General features: G+C 36.2%; 1 protein-coding gene across 1 annotated transcript in view; it reads left to right on the plus strand.

Moving 5' to 3' along the window:
* Window positions 1-18657, plus strand: part of Sh2d1a (SH2 domain containing 1A) — a 29913-nt gene extending 11256 nt beyond the window's left edge. Inside the window, exons 2-4 of the mRNA XM_028881633.2 lie at window positions 10810-10873; window positions 15953-16085; window positions 17062-18657. Of these exons, the coding sequence (XP_028737466.1) occupies window positions 10810-10873; window positions 15953-16085; window positions 17062-17099 (235 nt within the window). The 3' untranslated portion in view covers window positions 17100-18657. The remainder of the gene's footprint in view (window positions 1-10809; window positions 10874-15952; window positions 16086-17061) is intronic.
* Window positions 18658-21082: the final 2425 nt, after the last annotated feature.

Consider the following 21082-nt stretch of genomic DNA (forward strand, 5'->3'; position numbering starts at 1 on the left):
TCTGCCTCCCAAGTGCTAGGATTAAAGGTGTGTGCCACCACCACTGCATGGCCTCTATGTTTAATCTAGTGGCTTGTTCTGCCCTCTGATCTTCAGGCAACCTTTATTTCTTAGATTACAAACAATATATCACCACAACCTTACTTTTCTCTTAAGAAAATATTAATAAAATTATGAAAGGTTGGAGAGATAAGTGGTTAAGAGCACTGGCTGTTCTTGTAGAGGAGCTGGGCTTGGTTCCCAGCACCCACATGGTGGCTCATAACTGTCTGTAACTCCAGTTCCAGGGGAGCCAATGCTCTCTTCTGGCATCTTCTGGCATTGTACACACACAGTCCACAGACACATGCATGCACAATAATCAAACACATAAAATTAAAAAACATCTTTATAAAAAGAAAGTCATGAAAAAATATTCAGTATACTGATCTACAGGGAAATAAAACAAAATCACAAGATTATTCCATCAGTCCAGTAAAAATAAATAAGTGAATAATAAAAGCTATTATCAAAGAAAGCAAAGATAGCAATGCTAATGATGTGGGAAAGGAGAAATATTGCACACTATTTAGAGAAATGTAAATTAGGATAATTGTTATGGAAAACAGTATAGAGGATCCTCAAAAAACTAGAACTACCACATTATTCAGTTATCCACTCCTGAATATATTCAAAGAAAATGAAATCAGTATATTGAAGAGATATATGAACTCTCAGATTCATTTCAACACCACTTACAATAGCCAAGAAATGGAAATAACATGAGAATTCATCAATTGAGGAATGAATAAAGAAAATGGAGATGTAAACAGAATGGAATTCTGTTCAACCATAAAGGGAATGAAATCCTATCCTTTGCAAAATGTATATATAACTAGAAATCATTTTGTTAAATGAAATAAGATAGACACAGAAAGACATGTACTACATATTTTCATTCATATGTGGAGTATAAAAAAATTGTTCCCAAGGAGATTGAGAGTAGTATGGGGTTGCCTGTGGCTAGGGAAAGTAGGAGGGGTGTAGGATAGGGAATGAATAATCAGTATGCTCTAATTGTTATAGTTTGCTTTCTGTTGCTGTGATAAACACAATGATCAAAAGAAGTTTGTGAAGGACAAAATTTATTTCATCTCCAGCAAAAAGTTCATCATTGAGGGAAGTCAGGACAAGTGATCAGGGCAGAGGGAGGCAGGAACTGAAGCAGAAACCATGCAGGAATACTGCTCACTAGCTTGTTCCCCATGACTTGCTCAGCTTGCTTTCTTAAATAACCTGTACTGGGGTAGCGGCACCTGCACTGGCTAGGCCTCCCACATCAATCATCAATCAAGAAAATGCCCACACAGACTTGACTACAGGCCAGGCTGATAGTCAGGACTCTAGCTTGTATCAAATTGACAAAAAAATAACGAGCATTATAAAGTAGGAACAAGAATTTCTGATTTGCTTATACACAATTGGATGATGTTAGATAATAATAATAGATTGTACACTAAAAAAACTAGGCAGGATTCTATGTTTATATCACAAAGAAATGACAAATGTTTGGATAAATACATTTGTCCTGATTTAAACAATACATACATGAATTAAAATACCAAAGTGTAGCTGGAGGGCTTCTCTCCAGGTTCCCCAAGCCCTGCAGTCCCACAATCCACTTATAAAATAATCACTCAGACGCTTATATCACTTATAAACTGTATGGCCATGGCAGGCTTCTTGCTAACTGTTCTTTTATCTTAAATTAACCCATTTTTATAAATCTATAGCTTGCCACGTGGCTGGTGGCTTACCGGCGTCTCTACATGCTCTTCTCCTGGCGGTGGCTGCAGTGTCTCCCTTCCTTCTTCCTGTTTCCCCAATTCTCCTCTCTCTTTGTCCCGCCTATACTTCCTGCCTGGTCACTGGCCATCAGTGTTTATTTATATAGAGTGATATCCACAGCACTTCCCCTTTCTTCTTTTTTTAAAAAGGAAGGTTTTAACTTTAACATGGTAAAATTACATATAACAAAACAATTACCGAGCAAGAATTATAGTTACAATATTAAAGAAGATGTCCTATCTATCTTATATTTGTGAGTTTAAGGTTTTATAGCTAACTTATCTTTTATCATAACTGAGGAAGTTACGACTATCTAGTCTTCAACCACATCAAAGACCTGAGAAGGAACATAATGGTACCTGAGAAATGGTAGATGGATGCAAGCAACTTTCGGGAATCTTGCAAAAGTAGACCAAGACAGCTGGCAGCCTGGACAGTCACCTAATGTTTTTCAGCATTGTTGGTGCATTCAAATTGGCTACAGGCCTAGAGTATCTGACAGACCATTTTTAGAAGCAGGAATTTTAAGAGACCATCTTACCCTGTCTTGGCAGAGTACAGTGGTCGCTTTTCTTGTGTCCCGCTTGTCCAGAAAGGACAGCATTGCATTTGTACTGTCAGCCATCAAGGCAAGGGCAGTTCTTTGCCAGTAGGCCATTTTGTGCCAAAAAGACAAACTTCCAAATGGAAATGTCTTAGAAGCCCAACATTCTCTCGGGATCAAATTGGTGCAGCCAGGAGCAATTGTGTCTCACGTCAACAGAATTCTAAGTTATTTAAATGCCATATTCTCCAGGTCTATGAAGTGTTTGAAGATTACCTATCTATCTGAAATATATCTATGTATACCTAGAAGACTTAACTAACATGGCTACAGATATGATTATCATAGATGACTAATTATTAATCTATTTTTTAATTATCCATTACAATTTTAAATGAGTTATATAAACACAACACCTCAAACAAGAATAGAAATATATACATATAGAGAAGAGTATAACAAAATTAACTTCAAGTTTGTATCAATGAACCAAAATTTATACCAATGTAAAACATTTTAAACATAAACTAAAATCTATACCAATGTAAAACATTTTAAACAAGTTATTCTTTAAAAGTAGGTTCATTAATCTACCCTTTTATCTTATCATCTCCATATCCTCCTATATCTTATCATCTCCATATCCTCCTATATATCATATCCCCTTTTCTTTTTTAGAAAGAGATCACATTTATAATCAACCTGTTTTAAATAAAAATATTGGTTTTTCTCTGTCCCACACCAGAGGGCTCTTCTGATTTGGGACACAAGAAACCCTTAACCATTTTTTTTTTAAAGCAATATGTCTGGGTTTAGAGGGGGAGTGAGCCAATTCCACCTCTAAAGCCAGCTTGGTATATTTGGGAATTTTGGCGTAGCATCTCTTACTACTTCCTGCTGGAGGGGGGCGCTGTATCTTATGGGACGCAAAGAAAATTTTAGACCTATGGGTAGTCCGTGAGGCTGTATTGTGTGAACCAGTTGCCTTGAAACCGATCTGGATGTTGGATCATCTGGGCCATGGTGTCATCGGAGTCCTTTCAGGGGGTCTTGGCTGGTGAAACCTGATGTATCTTAATCTGGAACAAGTCCACAGCCTCTGGCTTTCTGTGGAAATAAAAGCAGAACCTCTTTTCCAAAGTAACATATCCTTATATCCAAATTTTGAAGTCAAGGTACCTTTAAAATATACATTTTGGCATAACTCAACAGGTTTTGTAATCAAATGTTTTTCTTTAGTTATGAATATCAAAGAGAACATAATCCAGATTCTCTGTGTGGTAGCCATCTTTATGTGGCTTATGTTTTATATTACCTTGAGCCTTGAGCCTATTGCTTTAAACTGTACCATTGTAAGCCTGAAACGGCGCTGTGGCTGCTGGCTCCGCCCACTTCAGCTTCCCAACATGGCAGTGGTACGTTTTCTGCCAGCTCTGGGAGTCATCAAGTCTCAGAAATAGTGGGTCCAAGCTTTTATCAAAGCAGCGTGTAGCCCAGAAACCTCTTTTTTTTTTAAATACTAGTAAAGACTAAATCTACCACACAGCTTAATTTGCCGCTGGCAGATGCCTCATTTCAGCCATACTGCCGGTCAAACGCACCCGCCAGGAACCGCCAGTGTCCAAACTTGCGTTTGCCACATCTAGCTGCCCGTATGAGACAAGAAGCAGGAGCCTGGTTTTGGCTCTGTTTAGAATTGGTTATTAAATATTCTCAGGTTTAAGGTGGAAACTCGAGCCGTTGGGCGCCATTTGTAGCTGGAGGGCTTCTCTCCAGGTTCCCCAAGCCCTGCAGTCCCACAATCCACTTATAAAATAATCACTCAGACGCTTATATCACTTATAAACTGTATGGCCGTGGCAGGCTTCTTGCTAACTGTTCTTTTATCTTAAATTAACCCATTTTTATAAATCTATAGCTTGCCACGTGGCTGGTGGCTTACCGGCGTCTCTACATGCTCTTCTCCTGGCGGTGGCTGCAGTGTCTCCCTTCCTTCTTCCTGTTTCCCCAATTCTCCTCTCTCTTTGTCCCGCCTATACTTCCTGCCTGGTCACTGGCCATCAGTGTTTATTTATATAGAGTGATATCCACAGCACCAAAGTAACTGAATATGCATTACTTCATTTTTTATATGCTAGTTAAATAAATTTAGTTGATCACACACTTTACAAGTTTATTAAGCAAATTAAGTATTATTATTAAGAACACTGAAGTATAATAAATCTATATCCATTACAGTGTGAGAATCAAATAAACATAATCCAAATAACATTTTACTGCTTGATCTTTGGTCTGCTTTGTTTATTTTATTTCTCAACATTTCAGTTTCCTCATTTATAAAATTAATTTTATCATATAAAAATAATAGAAGTTTTAAAGTGTCCAAAGGATAGAGTTCATGCACTATGGAGTAAAATTGTATCTCTAAAATTCATGTTAAAACCCTTACCTTAATGTGTTTCTATTTGGCAATAGGGCCTAAGGAAGCATTTAAAATTAAATGAGTTCATAAGGATGGAACCATAATCTGTAGCTGTAAGTTTTCTCAGGTCCTGCCTGGCCCCACGGTCCTGAACTCCTCTGGCCCCACCCGGCCCCTTGGTCAGGCAGCTGCTTATAAAATAATCACTCAGAGGCTTAATATTATTTACAAAAGGTCTGGCCTATGACAGGCCTCTTGCTAGCTAGCTCTTATAGTTTAACTCGACCCATAACTATTAATCTATGTATCGCCATGTGTTCCATGGTTTTACCTGCATCCCATTACATGTTGCTCCCAGGATGGCAGTCTGGTGTCTCCTCCCCACTCCGCCTTTCTCTTTCCTGTTTGTCTCTTGGATTTCCCGCCTGCCTCTGAGCTGCCTTGCCATAGGCCAAGGCAGCTTATTTATTAACCAATGGGAATAACATATATTCACAGCATATAGAAAGACATCCTTCAGCAATAATCTGATAGATTTGGTACTCTATAAGAAGAGGAAGGACACATGTACAAACAAAAGGCCATGTAAGCACAATGAAGGTGGTTGCCTATAAGCCAAGAAAAGAGGCCTCAGAATGAAATTTACAATGGTGGCGTTTTGAACTTGGACTCAGCCTGTATAATTGTGAGAAACAAATGTCTGCTCTTTAAACCACCCAATTGTGGCATGTTGTTATAACCTTAGTAAACTAAGACACAGACTGAGAAGTCAGGTGCTGCTGTAACATAGTTTAAAAAAACCTGTGAAAATACTTTGGAACTGGGTAATGGGGAGAAAGTGAAGAAATTTTGAGGTTTATATTATCCTTGCTCTCCATATTGTCATGAAGAGAATGTTGGTAAAATTACACAAAGAACTGTAGGCAACTAAGGAATGCTGAGAACAGGAGAAATAGTCTTCCACAGGGAAGATCACACTAATTCATTATCTAATACCAAGTGGTCAGCCCTGAAAACATACATACAAGTGACCTTATATGAACTGAACAGACTATACATACATATATGTTTGCAATAACAATTAATGAAAAAAGAGGCCATGAATTTGAAAGAGAGTAAGGAGGGGTCTATGGGGGGCTGCAATTAGGAAAAGAAGGGGATAAATTATGTAATTATATTATAATCAAAATAAAAAATAAAAAATTATGGATGTTAAAGGTCATTCGTGTGAAGTCTCAGATGGGAGATGAGGAGAAAGTTATTGGCAGTTGGAAGAAATATGATCATTGTTCTAAATAGCAAAGAACTTCTGACTAAGCTATATTATGGTTTTGTGGAAGACAGAATCTGTGAACAATGAAAGTGGTTATCTAGTTTATACCTCTTTTAAAAATATTTTTTATTTTTAGAAATTACATTATAATTACACCTTTCCCCCTTTCCTTTCCTCCAAACCTTCCCTTACACTCCTTCTTGCTCTCTTTCAAATTTATAGCCTTTCCCATTAATTGTTGTTACATATATATACATAAATATATAAATTTATATCCTTAAATACATATATATAACCTGCTTATTCTGTATAATAAGTGAGAGAAATTATCTTCTGCAGGGAAGAGCACAACAGTTGGTTATCCAATGTCAATTGGTCATCCCTGAAAACATACACAAACAAGAAACATTATAATCTTTTTTCCTTTCCTTTTTCTGTTATAATGTTGATGACTTGACCCTTGCTAGGCAAGCAATCTGCCACAAAGCTGTGTCTCCAACTCTAACCCAACTCTGGAGATTTCTAAGCTAAGATTTGAAGGAATGGCTTGATTATTCAACATTGCTTACAGTAAAACACAAAAGGAGAGAAATGAATTGAATGAAGAATAAGTTAAAAATGCAGAAAATTTCAGCTTACCTATAATGCAAAAACATTAGGGTCCAGTAATAGAATGGTGTTGTCTGGACTGTGTGCCCCCCAAATAAGTTTAAATCTTATCCCCAATATGATTATATTTGCATATAAGCTCTCTAGAGTGTAAGTAAGGTTAAATTATGTCATAAAAGAGGGGTCTGCATTCATATGTGGTGATGCGTGCCTATAATCCTTAACCTCACGAAGTTGAAGCAGGATGATCATAGGTTCCAAACTAGCTTGGGGTTACATAAAGCTTGTTTCAAATAAATAAGTAAATAAAAATAAGTAGAGCCAAATCTAATATGATTGATGGCTTAACAACAATTCAAGAGAGAACTTTTCTGGTACTCATGAGTCAAGACCTAAGAATAAAACCTTTGCTGCTTGTACCTTGCCCTTGGAGTTAGCTTCCAGAAATGTAAGAAATATCCTCTTTTTGTTTAAGACATTCAGTCTATGGTATTGTTATGGCAGCTAAACAGAAAAATACCACATTTAAAAGCCTTGTTATAGAGTAGAATTCATCTAAACAGGCACGCAATATCAATGATTCAAATAATGGGGACAGTATTTACCACATTTGAAAGGACAAACTACATTGAATTATTGGCTATTTTTTCTTTCATTAATTTTATAATTTTAATTTACGTATAATTGTCCATAGTTATGGCATATGGTGTGATATTTCAGCACATGTATACAATGTTTAATGATCAGATTAGGGTAATTGCCATTTTAATCGCCTCATACGTTTATCACTTCTTTGTGTTGGTAATGCTCTGAATGCTCCTCACTAGCAATTTTGAGATACACAATTATAGCTGTTAACCATATTATCCCATTGCCATGTAGAACATTACAATTGACTCCTCCTGTCCATAAGCATTCCATTTCAATGAACAATCCTAATCCTCTACACTTCCCAGAATCTGCTAACAACCATTCTTTTAATTTTTTATTAAATTATTCATCTTATTTTATGCGTGAGTATTTTGCCTGCATGTATGTATGTGCACCATGCACTTTCTTGGTATTCATAGTGGAAAAAAAGGGGCATCAGATACCCTGGAAGTGGAGTTGCAGATGGTTGTGAACTATCGTGTGGGTTCTGAGTCCTCTGCAAGAGTAATAAGTTCTCCTTTTTGTCTAAATAAAAATGAAAGGTTTTAACTTTAACATAGTAATACTATATATATATATATATATATATATATATATATATATATATATAATATATATATATACATATATATATATAATAAGAACAGTTATCTAATAAGGATTACATTTGCAACATCCAGTCCATTTGTGTATGGCAAATTTAGAGAAAATACTCCATTATCTACCCTATCTTAGTGATTCCAAAGTTTTATGCCTAATTTTCTTTCTATAATAACTAAGGAAAACTGTAACTCCAATTATTTAGTCTTAAACTCCATCAAAGACACCAGAAGGAAATAATATTATCTAACAACAGAGACATCTGACTCCCTGGACAGTCACCCAAAGTTCCTCTGCAACATTGGGGCATCCATCTTCAGTCTACAGGCTTAGTCTCTGGCAGACTTTTCAGTGAAGCAGGAAATTTGAAGAACTGTCCTGACTTGTTTTGGTGAAGTTCAGCAGTCATTTTCCTGTGTGTCCTGCATGTCCAGTTTATACAGCATACTGTATAAATATATCTATTTAACCTTGAAAACATACCTAATGTGACTACAAGTTTGATTACTATAGACTAACTACTAACCTCATTTCTTAATTGTACTTGCATTTTTAAATGAGCTGCATAAGCACAATACCCAAACAAGAGTAGAAACATATATACAGTATAACAAAAATAACTTTAAATTTGCATCAATATACCAAAAATCCATGCCAATGCAAAATATCTGAGATTAATAGTTCTTTTTATCCTATATTCCCCTAAATGATAATAAACATTTATAACTTACCAAATAACCAAAGACCACCCACCTCAACTCTCATGAATATGGGCATTGTTTTCTCTAGACTGTTTCCTGTGGGAGCAAATGCAAAACATCTTCTCCAAAGCAATACATCTTTTAAGTTCCATTTTACAAATACATTTTGTAAACTTTCATTTTAAAGTTAATGCATTCCTAAAGTATATAGGGTTGTTTATTTAAACAATCCCTCTTTCAATTCCAGGTCTTTTAAAAGCTCTCCTTTGCTTATCAGCAATCAAAAAATTCAAAATCAACACAATACCACATAGGGTCCAAACTCCTTGTGTATTTCCCATCTTACATGACTTTTTTCATTTATATTACTTTCGCTTTCTCTTTAAAGACTTTATTATTTTTAAACTATTATTTATTTCTATGGCTGTGTATACTCATTTTCTTTTCTTTTTTAAATTTCTGCCATTGTAAAACATACTAGAACCTGTTTAGAGTTTTTGTTTCCATCTGGACCTCTTTTAACTGTGTATCTCTACTCTTTTTTGACCATGTGAACAAACTAAACTACTAAGCTACAGCTGGGTCCTCTGCATGGCTCTATTGGCTTGCTCCACTCACTTCTAGGTTCATGAGAGCCCAGCCTAAAGCTTGTGGCCCACTTGGAGATACCTTTGACCAGGAATTGCATTCAACCTTCCAGCTATGGAATGCCAGTGCCTTGAACTGTGGCAGGCATTTTTTACTTAGGTTTTGTTTTTGTTTCTATTTAGCATGAAAAAGTCTGTTTAAGTGCTCTGCTGTAAGGCAGAGTTTCTTAAAGGAGCCATATCATTTTTTCCCCCAGCTTCTTCCTAGGGATATTCGAGAGCCCTATGTTGGGTGCTAAAATGTTTTTTAAAAAAAACTTTTTTGGCTCTTTACTCTTTGGGGAACCTGCCACCCAGCTGCCAAATAAATAACACAGAAGCTTATTCTTTTTTATGAATGCCTGGGCTTAGCTTGGCTTGTTTCTAGCCAGCTTTTCTTAAATTATCCTGTTTATCTTTTGCTTCTGGGCTTTTATCTTTCTCTATTACTTCTTACTCTGTGGTTTGCTGTGTAGCTGGGTGGCTGGCCCCTGGTGTCCTCTCTCTTTTTCCATTTGCTCCTCAACCTTCTCTTCCAAGATTTCTCCTTCTACTTATTCTCTCTGCCTGCCAGCCCTGCCTATCCTTTCTCCTGCCTACCTATTGACCATTCAGCTCTTTATTAGACTAGTCAGGTATTTTAGGCAGGCAAAGTAACACAGCTTCACAGAGTTAAACAAATGCAACATGAAAGAATACAACACATCTTTGCATCATTAAACAAATGTTCCACAGCATAAACAAATGTAACACATGTTTAACTAATATTCTACAAATAAGTATGTTTACTTTTCACCCATTTCTCTAGCCACATGGTAACCACTGTTCTATTCTTTACTTCTTTGAGGTCAACATTTTGACTTCTTCATATAAGGGAAAATATATACTTTTTGTTTCCCTTTGCTTGAATTATTTAACATCCTGTTCTCTAGTTCCATTTGTATTGCTGAAAATAAAAGAATTAATTATTTCAAAGGCTGGATAACATTCTGTACTACAGTACTCCTTTTTAAAATTCAATTACTATTACTACTAAATTGCAGTGTTGTAGAGTAATAGAATATTACTATTTATTATAACAGTAATATCACAAGAATAATTATATTTCATAGCGTGATATACTTACATTACTTTAATAATTAATACTATCAGTATTACTGTTAATTTAATTGGGTCTTATTTCTGTCAACCAGTTTTAACATAAGACTATGTACATTTAAAAAAGAGTAAGACTGTTGGTTAAAGGTGTTTCATAATTGATGATTTTTTTGTCAGTGACAGGAAGTCTATAATTTCTTTTTGTCAAGTCTCTCTACTAGATAAATCTTTAAGTGTATTAATTCACACAATTAACAAAAAATAATCATGGGGAACTTTGATTGGGTTGAAATAAAAAGCAAGCAAAATAAATCCAATGGCTTTGCTTCCTGTGACTGCCAGGAAGCTGTCCATTTACATCCAGTGTATGTAACTTTTATAGGTAAAAGTAAGTTCAAGTTTAGAACATCCATTGTTCTTCTGGAAACTATTAGTAATGGAAATGTACTCTTTTGTAGGTATCAAGGTTACATCTATACATATCGAGTGTCGCAGACAGAAACAGGTTCTTGGAGTGCTGAGGTACATCTCATTTATTTTTGCTTCTTTGGGTACCAACAAAGTGCATGAAATTTAGGTTTGTATATAAAAGAGAAGTTATATCATATATTACCAAAATATTTGTCATATTTAAATCATGAATGCTCAATTCCATATTCGTTGGTGGTTCATTTAGAAGCCTTTAGAAAATTTTGGTTCCAGACCTGTGTGGAAAGGGATTACTTTAAAGAATGAAGAAGTCTGAAGAATCATGTCTAATTTACTTACAGTGCCTTTACGAACTTTTAGAATGCATATACTGAATAATACTTACGTGTACATTGGTGCTGTTGTGGATAAAAACAAACAAACTGTGTATTCTATTTTCTACTAGTCACTAGTAGCCTTTACGAGATATAACAGGCAATTAAAGTGCAGCATGAGATCCTGGGTCATGTCCAATGCATCCAGACTCCATGTGGTTCTTCCTATAGTTACTTTTGATTGAAGCAATTCATAAAATGAGCCTACAAACATTTTCTCAGAGGACTCATTTCAAGGAGCATAAGATAATGCAAGTAAAGAAGCTTTTAGGTGCAGAGTCTAGCATAAAGTGAGCATTCAAAAATGTGAACTACTGAAAACTGCTCAACAATATGATTATATATAGTCCAGTGCTAAGTTACCAAGACAGAGGCATTTCCAAGCATCCAGGCAATTGATGCTGCTCTGTGTGCATCAGCAAGACTCTTGAAAGAGCCATGTTGGAGGCCTCTGGGTAGTGGGGATAGAGAAGAGAGAACATTGCAATTTTTATTTAATAAACATTTTCTTTGAGAATTTCATAAACATATGCACAACAAATTCCTACCTGCTATTGCAGTATTTTAAAGGGATTTGTTTTCCAAATTACAATTATCCTCTACCTTAGGTCTCCCTGGCAAGGGGGTTGCAGGAGAGGAAGATGTGAGTGGGGTTTTTCTGGGTACCTATCTCACTTCAGTTGTGAAATACTCTTTAGTTTTCCTTATGAACGGAGAGTTGGAATAAGATTTATTCAGAATGAAGGTTTCTTGTGGCTTTGAAAATATTTGAGTGCCACTGTGCCAGTCCAAGAAATGAGGGAAATCTTTCTATAAGGCATAGTAGGAAGTAGCATAGAACAGCCCATCTTATGTATCACTTAATGATTCCAAAACTGTAGTTTTTAAACTCATATGCTTTAGTTAGTTTCTGACTTTATAATAGTCCATTCTGATAGTGGAAGTACTTCACTATGATCTTTTGGAAGCATAGATATTAATTCAACTTTTATTAGTAGCTTAATTAATCTGTGCATTTATGACATCATAAAGTCTAGACAAAAATTTTAAATGTCTTACAAATTTATCAGTAAAAAGAAAAATACAAACTACAAGCATTTAATTTGTGGAAATGAATTAGAATAGATTCAAAGACCTTGTTATCTTATTAATAGGTTAATTTTATAATTTAGTTTTTTTTTTAAATAGGATTAGGGATGAAACCCAGAGTCTCATGCCTACCAGGCAAGTGCTATAGCACTGAGCAATATCCCCAACTAATTTTATTTTTTTAATTGCCATATATTCACTGAACATAGTAATGTGTTTTATACGACTGATATATAATGTTCTTTGATTATGTTCCTCTATACGATACTATATCCCTCTCTGGTCACATTGTTACTTTATGTCCAGATAATTAATACTGTGATACTATATAAGGAAAAATCAGTATCATTTCTAATCAAAACTGTAGCTGATATATGTGAGTTTGTGTATGGGTTGGCCACAAATAATCCTTTTCCCTCAAGAAATACCCTTCAGTTGAGCACTAAAAATATTTTTATGGAAAGAATCTGTGATATTCTTATAATTTAAAAAATCAGTTCCTTGAGAATTTTGTGCAATATGTTTTGATCATATTTACCGTTGTCCTCCAGTTCCTTCAAAATCCATTCCTCCCTCCCTATCCACCCAATTTTGTGTACTCTTTGTTTTGCTAAATCTCTCAACTCAATTTAGTCTGCCCAAATATTCTTGGATGTGTGGCCTTCCACAGAAGCATGATCGATTTACCAGGGGCTATTCTTTTAAAGAAAGCTGGCTCTTCTTCTCCTGGTAGCTATCAATTGCCAATAGCTCCTTGCCTAGGAGCGGGACTTTGTGCCCACCTCCTCTCTTCATGCTGGGATTTGATCTGGTTTGGGCTTGCACAGGTCTTGTGCATACTGTCATAACCACCATGAGTTCATATGTGAAGCTGTCCTGCTGTGTCTGGAAGACACTGTTTTCTTGCAATTATCTATCACTTTACACCATTTTCACTTCCTTTCCTCAATGATCCCTGAGGGATGTGATATGGATTCTTAGACATATTTTATAATTTGTGTTCTTCCATTTCACGTATAACATCATATCACATCGTTACATATTTGTAATCATTTTAAGAAGGAGAATGTTTGTTGAACATAAATATCCCTTATCCTATTGTCTGATTTGACCCTCCTTCTATAATAATATTGTAATTATTTGCACCTTGAGAGCAGAAGATTGTCATGGATTATCCCCAAATGGGAAAGAGGTAAAAACATCTTTGTTTCATGAAGTGCATATTGCATTTTGTTCTGTCTACAAAATTTGCCTTCTTGTTAAGGTGAATATTAAACTAGTGCATAATTCTCAGAGCTCATACCAGCTGGCTCGAAGAAATTTCTCCAGAGTATATTGAAGATCAACTGTGAGTCAAAACATATTTCCATGGATAGCTAAGAGGTGGCAGTGTGAGAAATACACAAATTTGAACAAGAACTGAATTCACTGACAGGATAGTGGCAGTAATTCTCCTTTTGTGTGTGATAAATGTCTTTCCAAAATGGGTAAGTGGCATTTGTACTACTTTCAGGAAAACTATTTTAGTTTGCCACACTATAAGAAAAGGTCATGTCAGGAACATTCTATCCTGTGTCCCTAGTAAGTATAAGGTATGTTTTAAGATGTGATATTAAATTGAACCTTGAATCTATTGAATTATGAAAGACAAGTATGTATCTTTTTCATTTTAGGTAGAGCACTACTGGGAATATTAACTTAGTCCTTGGAGGCTAAAGTTATGATGAGTTGTTGATTATCATTTATTAATGTATAGATTGTTAGCAGTGCATTGTCAAAAGTGTACTGCTCTCTCTCTGCCAATTTCTGTGCCTTTGGGCTTTTCTGGGTAGTTGGTCACCAGGAAATCCTTAGCAAATTACTTATTAGCCTAAGCAAAGCATTATAAATTAGGTGAGTCATTTGCTAAAGAAATGCTGCATCTCAAGTTCAAATTGCTTCTATATGTCCAGTGGTATTTGTCCTCTTTGTCAGCATGAATAATCAAGTGTTAACTATCAGTCCCCATAGAAATAACGCCTATGTTGAAAATGCTTTTATAAGCCACAAGAACTAGCCTAAATGAAGTGTGATTTGAAATGATTCCCCTCTGGGGAAATATGCGGTTTCTCCTCTGGCTGGCGACTTCAGCATCACTTGAAACCTCTTGGTCTAGTCCTAATCTGTAAAGAACGCAGACAATTCTGCTTCTGATTGCATATGTGACCTCACACCTGCTTATTAGTTTACATCATGCCAGATGATTAGGTTATATGTTTGTATCTGTGAAATGAGAATAACTGAAGGAATATCTACCAATCCATGAGGAAATAGTGAAGGCAAGAGATAGGAAAGTGTTTTGAAAAATCAAAAAATGCCCTAAGGAAGAACTAAGGAGGTATTTTGTACCCATTGCACGCCTTTGTAATTTGCAGAGTCTGTCTTGGAGCCAAAGAGCTATCTGGGTTTCTACGAGAATGGCTATGCTATTTTTAGATAAGGCAGCAACAGAAATTTAGGATGTCTTCTGATCACAAGGATAGAAATGGGCAGGAGAGCTGTCTATCTGTTGAAACTGTACAGGTGGACACTAATTTACAGCTAAAGAGAACAACTATAGTGTTTGTACAGGAAAACTACCTACTCCAAAGTAGGCAATGACCAAGAGTAACTTTGGATAGCCTGTTATCTAGAGTTTAAAGTATAGTTGACAGAAGTCTGTGCGCCAGCCTTCATGTTTTCTCATTAAATGCTAAAAACCAAGCAGTTCTCATCTCAAAAATCTTCCAGATGGAATAGCTGAAAAACAACTTCCTAAAAAAAATAAAAAGAAAGAAACAAAACTAGTCATTGTTCAATTGCTCGTAACAATACTATTTTATTTTATGCAAAATGACAGTTTTGAGCTGCTGCCTAAAGCATGGCTCATAAGCTTTGTGGGGAATGTTGATTTCAGGCAGTGTCTTTGTGAGAGCACAGATGTCAGGAAAAGAAGACATTCTTAACAGCCACCTGCAAATGCAATCTCTTTAAAAACTAACAAATATATAAATAAAGATAACCTTCTATAGTCTTTCATTTTCATGCCATAGAAAACCTTGTCATGGCGCAGTGCTGACGGTGAGAATAGCTTGGGAAAAGAACACAAAACTCACATGAAGGATGAGTCAGTATTGTATTACGGGGTAAAAGCGTGTAAGCATTAGCCAGCCGTGCAGTTGTATGTATCCTAACAGTCACTTTTTAATTTTTTCTGTGTAGTATTTTATATTGTAAAATGATGGTGGGGGACAGGTTGTTGGTTGCTTTTGTTTTGGTTCCGCGGGCTTTTTATTAATGATCTGTAGGATATCTACTTTTTTTTATGTTTAATTGCATCCCCTCTGTTGTTGAATTTATTGTGGGTAATGGCCTGTACACCCTTAGAGGTTCAGGATGTATGATGGGTGGCAGTCAGGAAGGGCAGGACTGTGAGCAAGAGCTTGTATAAACTAGTACTACCCTTGGGAGAACCGCAATGACAGCTCATTAGCTCCTCTTGCAGGGAAATTCAGCCAAGCAAAGGAAGCTCTTCTGGATGTTGTTTTCTATTCTTCCTTATGTTTTCAAATATTTGAGCAAGTTACACAAATGTTACCTCTATAAGCCTCCTCTCACATCTTATAGGTCTTTTTTTTTTTTTTTTTAGCATTATGAGGCAAATAAATTTTTTTGGTCTTTTATTTTCCAGACAGCACCCGGGGTACATAAAAGATTTTTCCGGAAAATAAAAAATCTCATTTCAGCATTTCAGAAGCCAGATCAAGGCATTGTAATACCTCTGCAGTATCCAGTTGAGAAGTCCTCGGCTAGGAGTACACAAGGTACCACAAGTGTGGCTTCCTGCTCAGTTTTGAAATAGTTGGGAAGTTTAGAGTTAGGGGGTCAACCTATTCATAACCACAAAACAAGCAGGAAGACTCACAAGAAAAATTCAACAGGGAAGTAGCCAGCAAATCAGATGAGAGGAAACTATGCGAAGGGGCCATAATATGCTCTAATATATACTTTTAATAAAACCGCAAAGCCATAGAAAGTCTATGAGGCCAAGATATTTTAATCTCTTTATTTCCATCTTATTCTTCCTTGTCCCTTTTGTAGATAGTAAGTATCATTTTACTTCAGTAATCTATGCACATATGATTTGAAAGATGAGACAGTTCAGGGAGCACGTGGGCTGTTCGTTCACTTTTGCTTACTAAACAACCTTCTTTTCCCTTCTGGCACAGAAAGGCTAATGTTAGCCTAGTTCCTGTGCTTCTGATTTCGGAACTGATGATGTTTGGATGAATGAAATTTTACAGTAGCAAAGGAAATAAGATTAGCACTCTTGCTTGTTTTACTGGCATTCATGATTCTCTTGAGCAAAGCTGTTATTAGTGAATGTATTGAGCTGAAGAGTGTCCACTAACCACTTGATGATTCTATCCATTGTTCTTTTATCAAGTCAGGTTAATATTTTGTTTTGAGTGAGAAAATGTACCTTTATTGATACACTTAGTATGTATGATAAAATGAGTTTTTATAATTTGGTAGACAGGGAACCAGGCTCAGACATAAATTGATAATTAGACTCAAATGTGAATTAAATTAATGAACAGTTAGCCTTTGACATAGAAATGTAAATAGACCTCCAATTTAGGAAGCATCCAACTTTCCTTCCTGTCCTATTCTTTATGGTGGCATTTTAAATAATAGCTGCATGAGGCATAGCATTTGTCGAATATTATAAATTTGAGTTAAACTATCATTTTAATACTGTATGAATTTCTCTTGACTTTTGCTAATCTTTTTCTTTAGGGAGAAGTGATTCTGATGTCTGCCTGAAAGCACCATGAAGAAGAATAACACACCCTGTCCGTTATTTTCAATAATTTAAGTACATGCCAAGTCTTGTATATTGTAGATAATACAGTTCAGTGAACTGCAAATGCCTTTTAACCACCACTCTAGTCCTGTAATAGGAGCATCTCGCCCACGTCAAAGCTGAAAGCAGACGTTGTAGATAACAAGTGCTTTAAAGTGAGGATTGGGAAACAGAATCCCTTAGAGTATTTTTACTTCCTGTATTTACAAATAGGAAACAGTTTAAAGCACAGTGAAGACCTTACAAAAGATTAATGTCAATTCTTGCCACATGTAAATAAAAATAATCATTTTTTTTTGTCAAAAGCAGCATTTCTGTAAAGTATTTGATAGCTACTGATTTTCAAGTGTCTTGCTTGATTTCATGGTAGGAAGGTTGGTGTACAGATCTCAAGTAATTGTGGTGCCTTAGGCTTCTTTGGGATTTATGAAGTTGTGTATGAAAAGAAGTACTAGATAAAGAGAAAAGCATATTTGTTGAAATTTGAAATCGACCTTCTTGCCTAGAGTTCTTCTGTCAAGACAGTTAAATCTTTGGACCAGTGGGGTGTGGTAGTGCATACTTTTCATTCCAACACTTGAGAGGTTGGGGCAGGGCGATCAAGAGCTTAATATCATTTGGCTACAGGACACACTGCTTCAAAATCTAAACAAAACCCAGAGGCCAAACCAGTTTACAAGCCTATGATTTCAAATAGGCTCTGTAAGTTTATTGTATTTGATGCTACAGGTTTTGAGATTATGTTAGAGATTCGATGAAATGATGAAATAAGATAGATTTTTATTTTCATGTATTGCTGCCCTAGTTGTTTTTACTACACACAGAAATTTATTTGGAAGGGGACCTTCAGTAGCTGCATCTCATGATCAACTGATTTGTAATTAGGGAACCCTACAAAGGCTTGTGGTTTCATTAATTTTCAGCAATTCTGAGTCATTGAAACCTAAGTCAGAGTTGGATTGTGGGCAGTGTTTTCTTCTCACATTTGTATTTTCATGGCTTTTGTGATTGATAGCATGCCAGGTTGCTTCAGGGCTCACAGAATTCATTCACTCAACCAACATAATAGGGCAGAGAAGTAAAAACACCTGTTTCTTGCCTTCAGGCAGTTCAGTGTACATTTGGACAGGAAAACAGTAACAGTAAAAACAATAAAAAGAATTTTAGAGACAACAATGACTATAAAAGTTGATAAATATGTAAGTGGAGTTCCCAATATGTAGGTAGATTTGTACTTAGTGGTACGATAAATCAGCACAAATACTCTGGTCCATACTAATACATTAGAAGTCTCGTGTTGTGAGCTTGGTTAATAATGAGTGAGCTGCTGACAGAGCTACTTTGTGTGTACTTAACATTTAACATGGATGCTTTGAGCATGCAAGGATGGAGTATGGTGACGGCAATGCATTATGGGCAGCTCGCTATTTGTTGAAATAACAGCATCACTAACTTTAAGTAAATTAAAAAGCCTACTTTCAAGATAAAACAAAACACATATGTTTAAATACTTTTTTTAGATAGGGTGTCATGTAGTCCAGGCTGATCTCCAGCTTATTGTGTAGCTGAGGATAACCTTGAAGTTCTGATCCTTCTGTCTCCACCTCCTGAAGCCTTGTATTAGAGTCAGGAGCCACCAACCTGACTTCTGCAGCACAATGGTTTTAACCCAGGGCTTTCTGTGTACTAGATAAGCACTCTACCAATCAAATGACACCCTCAGTCCCTAAAAATATTTAAAAGTTCTTTAGTTTGAATTTAGATTTTAATGCATGTTTTTATTTAATTCTTCAAACTTTATTGACTCTTTGTGGATTTCACATCATGTATCCTCATCCTCACCCATTTCCCTGTCCTCACATCCACCTTCCCTTCCAAAACAAAACAAAATTTAAAAGAAAAACCAAAAACCAAAGAAAGAAAACAAACACAACAAAAATGAAAACGAAACAAAACAAAAAACCAAAGCAAATAAACAAAATCAAAAGAATCTCGTAGTGGAAGCTATAGAGTGGTCCTGTGTGCCACACAGTATACCCTCCAGTCCTTTCATCTTTTCTTTCAATTCATGTTTTTAACTCTCTGAAATCTGTTTAATTTGGAATAACTAAATATGTGAATGATATTTGTGTGTTCCTTTATAAGAGTCTCTTTTGAAAAATGCTTCCTGAAATCATTAGTGGTCTTTCACCTTTTAATAAAGTATTTGAACGTTTTATTTACATAATTGGTTTTTAGATCTTTCACATTTTAATAAAATATTTGAAAGTTTATTTACTTAATTCGTTTTAGGTAAATTTGAATTTACCTAATTCATTTAAATACAGAGACAGTCTGGTCTACACAGTGAGTTTCAGGTCAGCCAGAGCTACATGGAGAAACCCTGTCTCTGTCTCAAAAATAACCAAACAAATAAATAAAATATAGAGACAGATGCTGCTAATAAACTAAAGCATTGATGAAGACTACCTTCCTGTATTGGAATGATTACTATTGTCAAACTTTCCAGTTCATGAGCCTCTTCTCTTGCTGGACTTTACCCATCAAGTTGATTCCATTTCTTTTCTTCCCTAACATGAGTGACTGTTATTTCCCAGTGTGTAATAGGTGCATTTTTTACAGTGGGAGTCAGGTATACCTGTAATATGCCAAGTCAAGGTAGAAAAAAAAGCACATGCTGAATGAAAATGAGTACATGACCGATCCTGGGTATGGTTGAGGAGAAGGGTTTATTGTAGATATGAGAGAGGTCACCCAGAGGCATCTGGAAGGGTCCAGACTGAACAGGGCCATGGGAGGAGAGAGAGAGATATGGAGAGAGGAAGAGAGGAAGAAGAGGAAGAAGATTGAGGAAAGAGCCAAGAAGACAAAGAGGCCAAGAGCAAGCCAGCTAGGAGCCAAGTGACCAAGAGAGAAGAACCAAGAGAAATCATGGCTAAAATTGTTGAGGTTATATAGAAAAAAGAAGCTGGGGGAAGGGAAGCAAAGCCCAGCCCCTGGACTGGTTTACGGGAGGAGGCACAGGTACTAAATGAGACTTGTTCCCAGTTTCTTTGGAACCTGACACATGCATTTCCAAGAATATACCTCCTTTGAAAAGTGTGTCAGCAAGCCCACAGTGCGTATGACAGCTTATCAAATACTAGTCCATTTCTTCAGAAATTTGTTATTAGAAGCATAAGGTCAGTAGGGAGACAAGCTTAGGTAATTGTCTGTTTGACTATGACAGGCAAGGGGCCTTGTGGCAGTTCACAGGTAGAATCAATCTACAACGGATGTGTCTGATGAAGCCACCGGGTATAAATAAAGGGCTGGATGTCAGACATTCTTCCTTTAGATAGAATGGATAATTTGAAAATGTGAGAAACATTTGAAAATCTGTTATGAATGTTATGACATTAGACTATGTTTTATTTGATTCACTTTATTGAGCTCAGAATCCCAAGTCTATTAATAATAAAAGCCAGATTTGTCCTTGAGTGTTTCAAGGTTACATGAAAACGGGCTTTCTTGTTAGGGTGCCATAAATTCAAATGTGTCACCTGTGTTTGCCCTTGCATGGAATGGGATCTTCCTAGTTCTCAGTTTGCAGCTAGGGGTGAAGTTAAACTATTCTAGTTTGGAGACTTTCATACTTTGGGGTCACTGGCCAAATATCTAGTAAAAGGCTGAATTATTAGTAGGTCATTTGAGTTTTATGTGTATGTGAATGTGTGTTCCTGCTCTTGTGTGCATGCTAGTGAAGGCCACAGGACAACCTCAAGTGTCATTCCTCAGGCTCTGTCCACCTATTTTTTTTTTTTTTTAATGGAGACAGGTTCTCTTTCTGGGCTGGGTCTCATCAAACAGACTACACTGGCTGGCCAGGAAGCCCCCAGGAATTTGCTTGTCTTTGCTTTCCCAGTGCTGGGTTATAATTATGTGCTACCATGCTAGGTTCAAAACAAAAAATAT

The sequence above is a fragment of the Peromyscus leucopus genome, chromosome X (genome assembly GCF_004664715.2).
Source record: "Peromyscus leucopus breed LL Stock chromosome X, UCI_PerLeu_2.1, whole genome shotgun sequence".
In the NCBI taxonomy this organism is placed as follows: domain Eukaryota; kingdom Metazoa; phylum Chordata; class Mammalia; order Rodentia; family Cricetidae; genus Peromyscus; species Peromyscus leucopus.